Source organism: Lynx rufus, unplaced genomic scaffold, assembly GCF_022079265.1.
Source record: "Lynx rufus isolate CCGP_SWC_20201006 ecotype Redwood Valley unplaced genomic scaffold, mLynRuf1.p SCAF_3, whole genome shotgun sequence".
In the NCBI taxonomy this organism is placed as follows: domain Eukaryota; kingdom Metazoa; phylum Chordata; class Mammalia; order Carnivora; family Felidae; genus Lynx; species Lynx rufus.
This window is the reverse complement of record NW_025814845.1, coordinates 79,364,074-79,378,408: the sequence shown is the minus strand read 5'-3', so window position 1 is coordinate 79,378,408 and position 14,335 is coordinate 79,364,074. Positions and strand designations below refer to the sequence as shown.

Below are 14,335 nucleotides of genomic sequence, written 5' to 3'. Positions count from 1 at the left end.
TCTCTTAAAAGGGGGTTAGTAACAGTGCCTATTCCAAAATAAAATTGCTGTGAAGCTTAAAGAGACACTACATACAAAGCAGTAAGCACAGTGACTGGCAAGTAATAAGAAATGAATGTTAGTGATTAGCAGGGCCCTCAGCAGTAACATGTCCACCCCAGAGGAACGGCTGACCGTGATGTTCTCTGCCACGACATCCCACCCGTTGCTTACAGTAACTGTGATTAAATGCCACATCAGGAAGATGATTGAACATTTGTCCATGAAGAGCTTTAGTGTAGGGCATGCATTTCACCGGGACGAGTTTCACATCAATAGGTGTGAAGTCAAGCACTCTGTGATTTCTAGGTCTGATGGGATGCTGTGTATGCAGTCATCACTTGTTACCCTGTTGTGCCTAGGACCTATAAATAGGAAAGTAGCGTGCTGAATTGCCTTATTTTTGTACTACAGAGTCCCAGGTATCTTTGAGTCATTTCGGGGACTGGTACATTTGTTGTTTTCCATCAAAAACATAAAGCGACATAGCACTCCAACCAGGGCCGTAGAGGGGACCTTAGTTTTCTTTTGGGAGGTTCAGAACAACAGCTCTTTCTAAACCCTTTCCAAACCTATAAGAACAAAAGAAAGGGGTCCTCAGTTTTTGCCAAATCAAGGACTTGCTGAAGCTTTTGCGCATGGAGGCTCAGAAGGTATTACATGCTGTCTCACTGCAGAATCAGATAATTGGCGGGAGATTTGGGAAGTTCTTCTAAAAACACAACCAGATTTTCAGGGCAGTCAGCCGTCTGTTTTTTCAGTCCTGCGTTTCCCCTCTGCTCCTTCTGTTTTCCCCCAGCCCCTCTTGGATCCATTAGCCGATGCCCTCAAAGCGTCAGCAACCCCCACGCTTCCCTGCTGCGAATGATGACCTCGCCAGGTGGACAGCTCTCAGATTTCCCCTAAACTGCAAAGAATAACCATCCTCACTCACTCTTGTCTTCTCTGCGCACCCTCTCGGTGGACAGCTTTCCTGACATTTAACTTAATCAAGATGTTAGTAAAATAAACAGAGTGTGCTGCTGTCATCGGATTGAAACTGCTCATTAACCTGCCCACTCTCTTTTCACTTCAGTGTTTGGGAAGGAAATTCACTCAGAGTTGCTATTGATAATGAAGATGAGGAATAAGATGTGTTTTCCCTCATGCTCCGTTACACCCAGTTCTGACTGCCGAGCTCTTAGTGGGCAGACGGCCCTGTACAATGTGTCCTCAAACATGTGACACCCTGATTACAAGACATGCTGCTGGGATGCCTGGGTGGCTCAATTGGTTAAGCGTCTGACTTCGGCTCAGGTCATGATCTCACAGTTCGTGAGTTCGAGCCCCGCATCGGGGTCTGTGCTGACAGCTCAGAGCTTGGAGCCTGCTTCAGCTTCTATGTCTCCCTCTCTCTGCCCCTCCCCCCACTCATGCTCTGTCTCTCTCTCAAAAATAAATAATGAAAACATTAAAAAAAATTTTAATTTGATTAATTAAAAAAAAAGACCTATTTTAGGTAAAATCAAGAGGGGAAAAAACTGGGATGCCACTGATTTCAAGATCTGTCCACTCTCTCTCTCTCTCTGCCCCTCCCCCGTTCATGCTCTGTCTCTCTCTGTCCCAAAAAATAAATAAACGTTGAAAAAAAAAAAAATTAAAAAAAAAAAAAAGGGGCGCCGGGGTGGCGCAGTCGGTTAAGCGTCCGACTTCAGCCAGGTCACGATCTCGCGGTCCGTGAGTTTGAGCCCCGCGTCAGGCTCTGGGCTGATGGCTCAGAGCCTGGAGCCTGTTTCCGATTCTGTGTCTCTCTCTCTCTCTCTGCCCCTCCCCTGTTCATGCTCTGTCTCTCTCTGTCCCAAAAAATAAATAAACGTTGAAAAAAAAAAAAAATTTTAAGATCTGTCCCAATTTCAGACATGTTAAAATGTGGGGGGGAGAATGTGTATCTTAGAGCAGAGGGAATACAGTGACAACTAACTAAAATGGAAAATCCCTCTGTTACTATTTGCTCCCCCTCCCTCCCTGGCGGGCAGCGCTGGGGGTGTGTGTTTTGTGCTTCACGGTGCATGTGCACGTATGGCACAGAGTTGAGAGCAGGCCAAGTTGTGGAAGGCCTCTCAACTGCAATGTAAATCATTTAAATTTCTGAAAAATGGAAGCATCCAGGACTTTTCTTTGGGTCACATTGAACTTGGTAGGATTCTTGTTACTTTTTGAAGACGTGGTAAAGAGTATGTTGAGGGGCATCCTGGGCTTCTGCATGCCCTCTGGGACCTGGCCCATTTCTGACGGCATGACGGCATAGACAGAGTCGCCAGCTTTTTTACATTCATGTCCCTGGTCGTCCATTTTTTTAGTGAACATTTGGCTTGGACGGACGGGGGTAGGTACTGTTTCCTCTCCTACCCTAAAAGGCAGCACTAAACATTATTAATGACTCTGATTTTGCTCAAGGTTCTGCCTAATTATTATTCTTCATAATTTCAGTGAGTTCTAAGCACCGACATGTCCCCACCCTGTCTTTTAAAAATGTTTGAGAAGTTTTTTCCCCACTTTGAGATATAATTGACAAATAAAATTATAAGATATTTAAAGAGTACAATGTGATGATTCAGTGTACATTGTGAAAGAATTCCCTAGCCTTGAGTTAACACTTCCGTCACCTCATGTAGTTACCTTCCTGTGTGTGGGACATCATTTCCATTTTCTTAGCAAGGTTCAACTTTAGTGTTACCGACTACAGTCACCATGCTTACGTTAGATGCTCAGACCTTATTTATCTTACAACTTACACCCTTTACTACACCCTTGGCCACTACTTTTTCATTGTTTCTATGGGTTCAACTCATTTATTTCTAATTATTATTCTTAATGTTTTATTTACTTATTTAGAGAGAGTGTGCAAGCAAGTGCAAGTGGGAGAGGGGGAGAGAGAATCCTAGCAGGCTCCCTGCTGTCAGCATAGAGCCTCATGCAGGGCTCAGTCCCACTAACCGTGAGGTCATGACGTGAGCCGCAGTCAACAGTCAGATACTTAACCAACTGAGCCACCCAGGCACCTCTCAACTTATTTATTTAGATTCCACGTGTAAGTGATATTGCGTGCTATTTATCTTTTCTGTCTGGCTTATTTTATTTTGCATGGTGCCCTCCAGGTTGTTGCAAATGACAATATTTCCTTCCTGTCTAAGGTTGAATAATATTCCATTGCAAATGTATACCACATTTTCTTTACCCAAGCCTTCTTAATGCTGTAATAGCTTTAATCAAGGTGATTATGGTGTTTCTTTTTCCATAAAAGGCTATTACTCAGATTTTAGGCAAGGCTATTTCTCAGCCAGGTAAGGTGATAAAAGAATTGGTTGAAAACTTTATTTATATTTGTATTAGTAAAAACATGGCATCTACCCTTATACTTAATGCTTTCTTTCTTTCTTTCTTTCAGTTTTTGGGAATAGCATTTCTTGGAATTGGACTGTGGGCGTGGAATGAAAAAGTAAGTTGAATATCATGAAAATGCACACATATTGGTCGTTAGAGGCTGCACTTTGCCTTACATGTTGTCTCCTTTCCTCTTTGACAGCTGCAGAGTATAAAGAAACGTGGTTCTTTAATGAAAGAAAGTGTTCTTAGAAGATAGTGTCATATTTCAAAGGCTCTTCAGAAATGAAGGCTAAATCAGTCATCTTATCAAAATAATTACAAACGTAACAATACATGTGCATAACATCAGTTAGCAGGAGATGTGCGTTCTTGTGGAACGTTTCCTCGCTCTGGCACAAGAATTTCAGTAATGCTTATAAATACCACTAAACCACCTGCAGCCTTCTCTCTTTCTCTTTTAACCCTTTGGAAGATTACTCAAGCCGTAAAAGATGGTTTTTCTTTTTAGTGTGAGCATTATGTAATAAGCTGTTATTAGCATGTTGTATGAAGGAAGCTGGATAAAATTCATGTTTGAATATCAGATAAACTTAACGTTAATAAGAATGTGAATACTTGTCTGCTGATTGAAAGTATTTAGTAATGTTCGAAATTTAAATACAATATAGTAAAAGGAAATATCTGGAAGTACAGAGTGGCATATTGTAGGCTACGATGAAGATACAATGTTCTCGGCAGTTTATGCTCTAAGCAACACTCTCATGACCCGACCTCTCTGTGTCCACTCCTCTGCCTTACTTCCCATCAGCACCTTTTAATTGTTTCTTTACAAATTCTACTGAGGCCAAGCACTGGAATTCAGAAATTAACGTGAGCTTTTTTTCTTCCTTCTTTGGAAGTGAAATCGTTGGCAGCGTTTTATCACCCACCTTGTGAGAGTGAGGGAGTGTATGGATCAGTGAAAGCTTGTAAACAGAGTTTAGCTTAAGTTTTCCCAGAGGACCAGTCTGTTATCTCTTTGGTATTTCATCCTCCGAGCTTGACCACAGCCTGAAGCCAAGAGTTTCTGTGAGATGTTCTGTGTATTAGGAGAGGAAAAACTAAGAAAGTCCAGCCATCAAAAGCCCCTCAGATGCCAGTAGGAATTTCTATAAGTAAAAAAAGGAAAAAAAAAATGTTCAGATAGACCGCATCAAATAAAACTCATATTCTGAGTTTTGAAAGTGAACCATCCTTTGTTTATTTGCAGACTACTTATACAGAATGTAAAATGTTTTACAGAAAGTGAACCACCTTCCAGCAACATTCTGAGGCAGGCCATTGATGAAGGGAGACAAATTAAGTTCCCAGAACAGACATTTTCTCTCTAGAAACTTTTATGTTGAATACATGTCTTCTGCCTGGTCCCCTTGTAGGCTTGTAGGTTTGTATTGGTGGAATCTCAGAAATGTTACTTTTGAAGCCTTCTGATTGGTTAATGCCAGATAACACAGCTTTTTATAACTCTCCTTTAATAAGAGTCCATTTCTATCTGATTTGAAAAGATGTTGGAAGGCATTAAATGAACTAATTGTCTATTGTGGCAATAAACAGACCATTGGTAATTTGGGAGGTTTTTTTTCCACTTTGTGAAATATAATTACCTTTTTGTTTCATCAGTTACCCCAAATGTCTCTTCTCTGATAAAATGACAAAATTCTAAAGCTGGCAGTGTCACACAAATATCAGAGCAAGGGAGCGACACAGCCTTTGGGTAGGGTTGAAATAGCAGTCCCTTCTTTGTCAAAGCCACTACCAGTGAATGGAAAGTTTCTCTGGAGAGCTGAAGTTACTTGGCCAGCCAGCCAGCCAGCTACTATGTAGCAGAACTTCGCCAGCTGGGAATAAATGGAGGTAGCAGAGGGTAAAGGACTCATAGCAACCCTCTCTAGTGAACTTCGGCCACATGTCTGGCCCCTGGGCGTGGGGACACAGCAGTGAATGACGTGCAGTCCCTGTGCTGTGGAGTTTGCATTCTTGTGGGGCCCTGACAATAAGCAGTTAACTAGCTGAGGACTTCTTCCTACCACCTTGGGTGCTACCTATCCCGATGCTGACCATCAAGGTCTCTCGAACTGCAGTGGACCCATACTGGTCTCCTTAATTCCTCAAGGGACTTCTTGAAGATGTATGTCAGATAATTTCACTTCTCTACTCCAGCCAGCTGATTTTCCATAGCTCGCTGCAAAACATAGAGTTGATACAATCCCCGTTGGGCCCTTGCCCCAGCACTGAGGTCTTTTTGTTGCCTGATGGCATCTGTGCCTCTGCCTTCACTGGCCCTGATGTAGACACTGTCCCCTCAGGAGTTTCAAGGGACCCCGAGTGCTCTTTGCCTAGCTATCACCAAGCTCTGATCCAAGTCCGGCTCAAATCACCTTCCTGTGGAACCTACCTGACCTTTCGCCTCCCTACTATGGACCTCTTTCCCCACACCCATGTCCATGTGACATTCTGTCTGTCTCACTTCATCCTTTCCTGTCTCCTGTCATCAGACCTTTCATGACATGTCCTCACCGTCTTGAATTGTGCCTGACACAGACAGACTCTGGGGAAATATATTTTCCAAGAAGTAAATTCGAGAAGAGGGGTGAACAATAAATCAAGGTCTCAAAGAAGGTACAGTGGGGTTGGAAGGGGGCACATAGGGAAGAAACCCACCTGGGGGGAAGTGGACCAGCAGGAAGGAGGGACAGGTAGGGCTGCAGTCTTGCCCATGGTGGTCTGCAGGCTCTGTTCTTCCCCTTAGCCTTCACACCCCCACTTCTGGGTTACCTGAGGACACTGGATTCAGGGTGAGCACTAAGCAGGCCCCTGCACTGCCACCATCAGAGCACGCCTAACATGAGGCCGTGGAACCCAAGGTGATTCAATGGGTGGTCACCAGGCCACACTACCAAGCTGCCCCTCCTGCTGAGCTTCCTGTCCCCACAGCCCCCTCCCTCCCACCCTGTCTTCCCACAACCCCCTCCCACTGACTCCATTCCCATTTTACTCCTCCCCCCCCCCCCAACCCGCCTTTGTTCAAGTACTGGTGAGTGCTATCGAGAAACCTAAGGTATCGTTAGAGAGTGGTGAGAGAAGGGGTCTCTTTTATAAAAGGATGGTTGGGAATGGTGTCCCTGTGGAGGTGGCATTGGAGCAGAGACCCGAAGGAAGTGGGCAGGGTCTGCAGGGTACTGGGGGAATAGCATTCCAGGCAGAGCGAATAGCAGGTGTGGTGGTCCTGAGTCAGGGACTTGGGGTTCCAGGGAACAAGAAGGAGGTCAGTAGGACTGGAAGGGAGAGAGCAAGGGCAAGAAGAAGATGTGGCAAGAGGGGCAGGCAGAGAGGTTAGAGCGGGCAGGGTCCTGCAGAAGTTTGGATGAGAGGAAGTCACCAGAGCATTCTGAAGTTTGATAAGGGAATGTCCTGATTTGGCTTTTTTTTTTTTCTTTTTTCTTTTTTCTTTTTTAAGTGTCTGGCTTTTGTTTTAAGATTGCTCTGGTTCCTATGTGGAATAAGAGCACAGCTTTGAGGCTAAACAGACCAGAGTTCAAATACTGGTTCCTCCATTTACCATCGGTGTGACTTTGGGCAACTGTGTTAACTTCTCTGAGATGTCCTTTCCTCATTTGTGCATTGAGGACAGTAACCACCTCATAGGCTTGTTTTGAGGACTAAATGAGATGGTCCCCAAGAAGTGCCTGGTATAAAGTAAATGCTCCTTGTATATAGGGCTGCCTCCCTTGGACGCATGACTATAGCATGGGGAGGAGCAGAATGGTGGTGTTGGAAGCTGCCTCAAATTTTAGGAGAGTTCAGGCTTTGATCTATGGAGCAAAGAATTGGTTTTGTTTGGGGGTCTCTTAAGGAAGATATGATCTGCATTGATCACCTTGGTGACTGCAAAAGCTTCTCTATCAAAACACCTTGGGTTAACTTCTCACCTCTGATGGGATGAAATTTTGAGGTGAACCACAGTTGGCCAAGGGTGGTGGGTAGCATGCACCTGCTGGGCTGAAAACACCAGCCCATGAATCAGTGAGCTCCCCCCAGTAGGGATGTAGAATTGGTAAATCTCCAAACTGGGTCGGTCCCAGCTAGAAGGACCAGATTTCCACTGGTCCTTGTGCATACATAATACCAGGCCGAGCCTTAAACCTAGGGCTAATAATACCATTGAATATTAGACATAATAATGAAATAATCCATTTTATCTGAATTCCAAATTGACTGTGCAAAGGATAACTGTGTCTCCAGGGGAAACTGGTTTATGTGCAGGTTTTCAGAAATCATAGAATCTGTTTAGAAGGAACATTAACAATTATGTAGCATGAATCACCTCTATAATAGGCTTGGCAACATCCAGCCATAATCAACTTACTTTTTCAGATAGCATTTATTGAGCACATAGCACGGGATTGGGTTCGTACTGGACTGAGGATATAACTCCTCAGAGAATTTACAGTCTAGGAAAGATACACACACACACACACACACACACACTACTATACAATATATAACATTGTAATATATGCTAATTTGGGGTGTATATAAATTTAGCAATTTCTGTGCCAAAATACTCACCACTTCTGTCTCTTTGGGTTACTTTTACTGTTGGAAAGACCTTCCTTCTACAAAAGTCGAATCATGTCTTACTAGTTTTCACTCCTTGATTATGGATCTACCCTGTTGGATCCCACAGAGAAAGTCCTTCTACATGTTGGCCCTTAAGGTATTCAAGGTGGAGGCCTGGTTCCTTATGCGTTTTGAGCTAAATACCTGCTTCTTTTTGTGGGTGAGGAGTCCCTTCACCATCTTGGTTGTGATCCCCTGACCTCTCTCTAGTGTGTCCTCTGTACCATTGAGAAGGTGCTTTAGGGGCCATAGGAGGTGTGGCTGGATTAAGTCCCTTTTCTCATCTGTTGTCAGTGCAGTTTGAGATCCTGCTGTTGATCACTGGGAGTCCCAAGTTGGTCTCAGATCCAGCTAAGTTCACCCTGTTCACCTCATGTCTGGCTGATTTTCAGAATCAAATACATTTACCCAGCTGTCATCCAGCACATTCCCCATTCCATTGGTGTTGGTTTTAGCTGTACATTTGGATCAGGCTTCTCCCTCAATTCTTTCTTCTAACTCAGGCTTTCCTTTAGGTCCTTGCCCCCCAGTGCCATCTCAGGGAAATTCTGATTTAGTAGGTCTGGGGTAGACACTGGGGTGCTCTATTTTCACAAGCCTCCTAGATTGTTCTGATTGCAGTCAAGTTTACTTATCACTGATAAAAGCCACTTCTATGTTGAGCAGGCCAAGACAGAACCCAATGACATGTTATGGAAATTTCCTTTGGGGTTGACACTCATTCACTTATATGTGCCCTTGGGCATCATCAGTCAAGCAATTTCTAATCCATCTACTTGTCATTACATCAGGCTGTTTTTCTGTTTCTTGTTTTTGTAGATAGACTATATCCTTCACTTTATCTCTGATTAACCAGCCTAGGGACTTATTTGAACCTAGTACTTTCTTACTGGACCCATACTGGGTCCTGGAGCACATTATTTTCTCATCCAGGAATTCATAAACTCTGTCAGTAGAGCAAGTACTAAGGCATGGTTTATCATTTCCCCCTCCTAGAAATGGTTTTCTTACTTGGCTTCCAAGATATCCCACACTTCAGTTTTTCTACTTCATAGGCAATGCTTTCTCATACTTTGCTAATTCTGGCTCACCTCTCTGACCTCTAAATTTTGGAGTGCCCCAGGCTCGGTCCCAAGACCTCTTTCTCTATCTTCACTCAGGCTCTAGGAGATCTCCTCCAAGTGTGGGACTTCAAACACCATCTGTCACTGATGATTGCCAAACTTAGATCTCTGATCTGGACATCATCTGAACTCCAGACTTGTATAGCCAATAGCTTACCCAACATCTCCACTTAAGTGTCCAGGGGCTTCTGAAACTTAATCCAAAACGCCACTCTTGATTCCCCTTCCCAAATCTGCTCTTCCCAATTGCAATAAATGACAACTTTCTCTTTCTACTTGCTTGGGTGATTCTTCACACTCTTCCTTCTTTTCTTCTCATACCACATTCAGTCCATTAGCAAACACTGTTGGCTCTACTGGAGAATATATGGAGAATCTCATGTCTTCTTTCCACCTCCACTTTTATACCCTGATCTAAGCTGCTACCACATCCACGGTTATTTCCCTGCCTCTACTCTTGTCTCCCTACTCCTATCCCAGGTCCATCTCCATGAAGCATCCAGAGTGATCCTTTTAAAATATAATATAGAATGGCTTGTATCAAAAAGACAAGAAATAACAAGTGTTGGTGAGGATGTAGAGAAAAGGGAACCCTCGTGCCTTGTTGTTGGGAATGTAAATTGATGCAGCCACTGTGGAAAACACTTATGAAGCTTCCTCAACAAATAAAAAATAGAAATACTAGATGACCTAGCAATTCTACTTCTGGGCATTTATCCCAAGAAAACAGAAACACTAATTTAAAAAGATATATATGCCCCTATGTTCACTGCAATATTATTTACAATATCAAGAATATGGAAGCTAGACCTAGGTGTCCATTGATAGATGATAGGATAAAGAAGATTTGTGATATGTCTATATATAATGGAACATTACTCAACTGTAAAAAAAAGAAAATGAAATCTCACCATTTGTGACATGGATGAACTTAGAGGGTATCATGTTAAGTAAATCAGAGAGAGAAAGACAAATACCATATGATTTCACTTATGTGTGGAACCTAAAAAAATAAAACAGACTCCCAAATACATAGAACAAACTGGTGGTTAGAGGTGGGGGGGGCGGGGAGAAGTTAGAGAATAAGTGAAATAGGTGAAGGGGAGTAAGATGCACAGACTTCCAATTGTAAAATAAGTTACAGGGATGAAAAGTAGAACATGGGGAATATTGTGAGTAATATTGTAATAACTTTGTATGATGACAGATGGTAACTAGACTGTTTTGGAGATTATTTCATAATGTATATAGATGATGAATCACTATGTTGTATACCTGAAATTAATATTTTATGTCAACTGTACTTAATTTTAAAAAAATGTAAGTCAGATCCTATCACTTCTTTGCTCCAAACCTTCCAATGAGCATATCATCACTCTCTGAGCCGTATATGGTGCCCCCCTTACTTCTGGGACCTTCCCTGCTGCACTGTAGCCCCCACTGACCATATTGCTGTTTCTCCAAAATCTCAAACATAACTCCCCCACCCCAGCCAGGGCCTTTGCACTTGCTGTCCCCTACCTGGTATGCTGTCCCCGAGAATTCCACTTTGGCATGTTCCTTACTTTCTGATCTCTGTCCACAGGCCTTCCTGACCTATTTAGAGTAGCTACTCTCCCTCTTCCCTGGATTTTTCTTCTACCTATTTCTATAGGTTTTACCACTTTCATGCCAGCAAGTGTGTTGATCACACACTCCACTAAAAAAGCAGCTTTGTGAGGGCAAAGACTTTTGTTTCCTGCTTCACTCCAATACCTAGAACATTGACTGGCATAGAGCTGGTGTTCAAAAAATATTGCTTATAAAAGAATGAATGAGCAAATGAACGAAGCAAGCATTCTTTTAAATCGTAACACCAGTAGGGTTCAGTTACGCAAGTCTGAGTTGCCCCAGATCTCTCATAAGCATGTAGTGTTGACGGGTCTTACAGCATAAAAGCAAGTAGAATTACCTATGGTTCTGTCTGATTTGATAATGGTACAGTGTTACAAACAACAATAAATCCATTAATTCTAGATGTCGGGAAAGAAAATAAACGTTCATTTCTGGCATGAAAATAGGAATCTATATATGATTGCCCCGTTTCGTGGGAAAATGAGGGGTACCTTTCCTTTTCCATTTTGCTCCCGGCGCGTGCTTCTCACTTAGTGTTCAGGTGGGGGCGAGAGGTGGAGGGATGCATCACTAGTGGTCGCAAGGGGGGCGCTGCAGCAGAGTTGTCGAGGGCCAGGCAGAGACTCAGCTTCTTGGAGTAGGAAGAGTGTCGATCCCTGGCCTTCAGTCAAGGCCCCCGTGGCTGCCTGTGTCCCCCCAGCACAGGCGCTGGCCAGCCGGGCAGAGGGTGCAGCCTGGGCTCGTGGGACCTGAAAACCTCTTGCGGGCAGGAGCCTGTCTTCTTTGCCCTTTTATGCTCCATTCTGGCTGCTTGCCTCCTACACCACATGTGCCCAGAACGTATTGGTGAGCAAATGAATGAGAACACTCAGAGGACCCTTACATACTGTAAAGACTGCACCGGACAAAGTAGCTCTTCATGAAGGGGTTTTGTTTTCACTTCCATGACCTGTGGATCCCTAGGGTTAAACTTTGAGAGCTTTCAGAGGTGGGTAAGCTGAGGCCCAGAGAGGTTACACTGGAAGTCTGTGCCTCCCCCCCCCCCCCCGCCATCCCCCCTCTCCCTCCATTGCGCTAACCTGCCTGGGCTCTGCAGCAAGCATCCTGGAGGGAAAGTTGGTGGCAGTCCTGACCTAGTAGGGGAATGGGAATTAGAACATCTCAGGCCTGGACTGCTTTTCTCTCTGGCTTTCCTGCAGGATAGACAAGAAGGATTCTTTTTCCTGGAGGCTTTCCCCTGACCACTGTTTCACTGTAAGTCTCCCTTTAGAACCTTCCAGTTACTTCATGTCATAGTCATTGACATGATTGTTTTCCGAGACTCACCTTGGAAAAACTGCCTCCATTTTCCTGGGAAGGAAAATCTGAGACCAGGAGATTCAGTGATTCAGGCAGTTCATAGCAGTGGCGGTCAAGTTTCCATAGCCAGAGGGAGGCAGTAGGTGTAGGTGGTTCCCCAGATAACTGGAACAGAAAAATGCCTGCTTTGGCTTCAAAACTACTTTAAGGAGACATTTCTGAGATGCTGAAAATACTTCTTTGGAGATAGCATTTTATTGACCGAAACGTAGTAAATTTGTCTGCCTCTCTCTGTGTTATCCAAGAAATCCTCTCAAGTTCTCTGTTGTAGCCAAAAATCTGAAAACCAGACGGCTCTTTCTCAGTACCTGGAAAGTTAGCATGTGAGCTGATGTGTTGTCACCAGCATGTTCAACAAACACATGAAATATATTGACACCTGTTTTCTTTTTGTGTAACTGTGTAAACTCTTTTTCAGAGGGATTTCTCAGGAATGAAAATTCAGGTGGGTCAACAATCCTGTGACTTTGGTGTTCACTCTCAGATACCATAGCTCTACTCTCTTCTTGAGGCACAAGTCCAAGCCCGGATGGGCTGGATGGTAATCAAATCTCCGAACCTAACTCTGTGTTACAACGTTCTTGCTCTCCCAGCCCCATCTGCCTTGGGCCCCTGAAGGAGGAGAGCAGGGTGAGGCCTTTGCCCCCTGCTTCCTGTTGTCACCCTTCCCCACCTCACCAGATGCTCCTCTGCCCACTTCCTGCCAGAGCTGAAGTGGGAGTGGATCTTTGCTCTTGGGACCTGGCAGATGGTGAAGGGGATGATATCTTGGTCTTTTTGAGGCTTCCCTGCTGAGTCCCTCTGTCTAGTGGTTCCCTTGAGTTTGGTGGATTTCTCTATTCTTGGCGGCTGCCTGGTTCCCCTGCTCAGACCTGGCCATCTTCCTCAACCAGTGCTCCTCTGCACTCTGCCTTTTGAGGTTTCCTGTTCTCCCCCCAGGTTTCCTGTTCTCACCCCAAGCTGCCTCTCCCTGGACACACTCATCTGGGGGTGAGGCCAATGCCACCAGAACAGCACTGGCCTGCCCTAAGCCTTCCTCTCTCTCTAGATTTCCAGGGCGGAGTCAGAGCCAAGCCCACAGGCTCCTTCCTGGGCAGTCTGACCCTAATCACTGTGTCTCAGAGCAAACCACCTCCCCCCCAAGTGGTCCCCTTGAAACTCCTCACTAGGTTTAAGGTAAAAAGCAAGCTGCCGGGGAGAGGTGTTGCCCAGCACAGTAACCACTTTCTCTAGAGAAGTGGGAATTTCTCACTCTCTTCTCCCTTAAGCCACTTTATATCCACTTGATTTCTGTGGGGTGTGCAAGAGAAAGTTCTTCTTTGCCTGTGGGGTGTGTGGGGGATGGGAGGCGGGGGGGGCGGGTCTTTGTCTCCTATTCATGTTGGTCTTCAGATAGTGATCAGGGAAGTCTAGGGTAAAAACGTCATTCTAATATCACGTTACATCTTTTTCTTAAAATTTTAGAAACAGGTGTACTGTTTAGAAACATTTGCGTTGAGGGGCGCCTGGGTGGCGCAGTCGGTTAAGCGTCCGACTTCAGCCAGGTCACGGTCTCGCGGTCCGGGAGTTCGAGCCCCGCGTCGGGCTCTGGGCTGATGGCTCAGAGCCTGGAGCCTGTTTCCGATTCTGTGTCTCCCTCTCTCTCTGCCCCTCCCCCATTCATGCTCTGTCTCTCTCTGTCCCAAAAATAAATAAAAAACGTTGAAAAAAAAAATTTAGAAACATTTGCGTTGAGAATAAGAATCTTCTTGCTCATTGCTGCATGCTTTTTTCAGACGGTAGAGCATCATGGCGGTAGGCAGACAGACTGCTCTGGGGTCTGTTAGCCTGAACTCCGCGCCCTGCCCTACCACTTTCTTAATTGGATGGGCTGGCAGGTTACTCCATCTCTGAGTCTGTTTCTTGCCATGGACACTGACTGGTCCTACCTAGGTTTATTGTGAGGGTGAAGTAATCCAGGGAGCCCCACGCCCGGCACACAGTGTGCTCAGTAGTGCAGATCCCCACAGAGCCTACCAGCTGCCTCCTTAACACCCACGTGCTGCCCAAGGAGTGAGCTTTCTAAGTGCACAAATGACCTGGGCCTCCCTCTGCTCACCCCACCGACCTGTTAGTCTCCTCTCACCACCTTTTCTACTCACACGTAGACCCCTCCGTGAGCCAGACCCTGTCAC

The 14,335-nt window shown here is 44.8% G+C and overlaps 1 protein-coding gene across 2 annotated transcripts in view; it reads left to right on the top strand.

Annotated features, from left to right (window-relative positions):
• Positions 1 to 14,335, top strand: part of TSPAN5 (tetraspanin 5) — a 174,606-nt gene that overhangs the window by 137,808 nt on the left and 22,463 nt on the right. For both annotated transcript variants that reach the window (XM_047091270.1, XM_047091269.1), the window contains exon 2: positions 3,467 to 3,517. In XM_047091270.1, the coding sequence (XP_046947226.1) occupies positions 3,467 to 3,517 (51 nt within the window). The remainder of the gene's footprint in view (positions 1 to 3,466; positions 3,518 to 14,335) is intronic.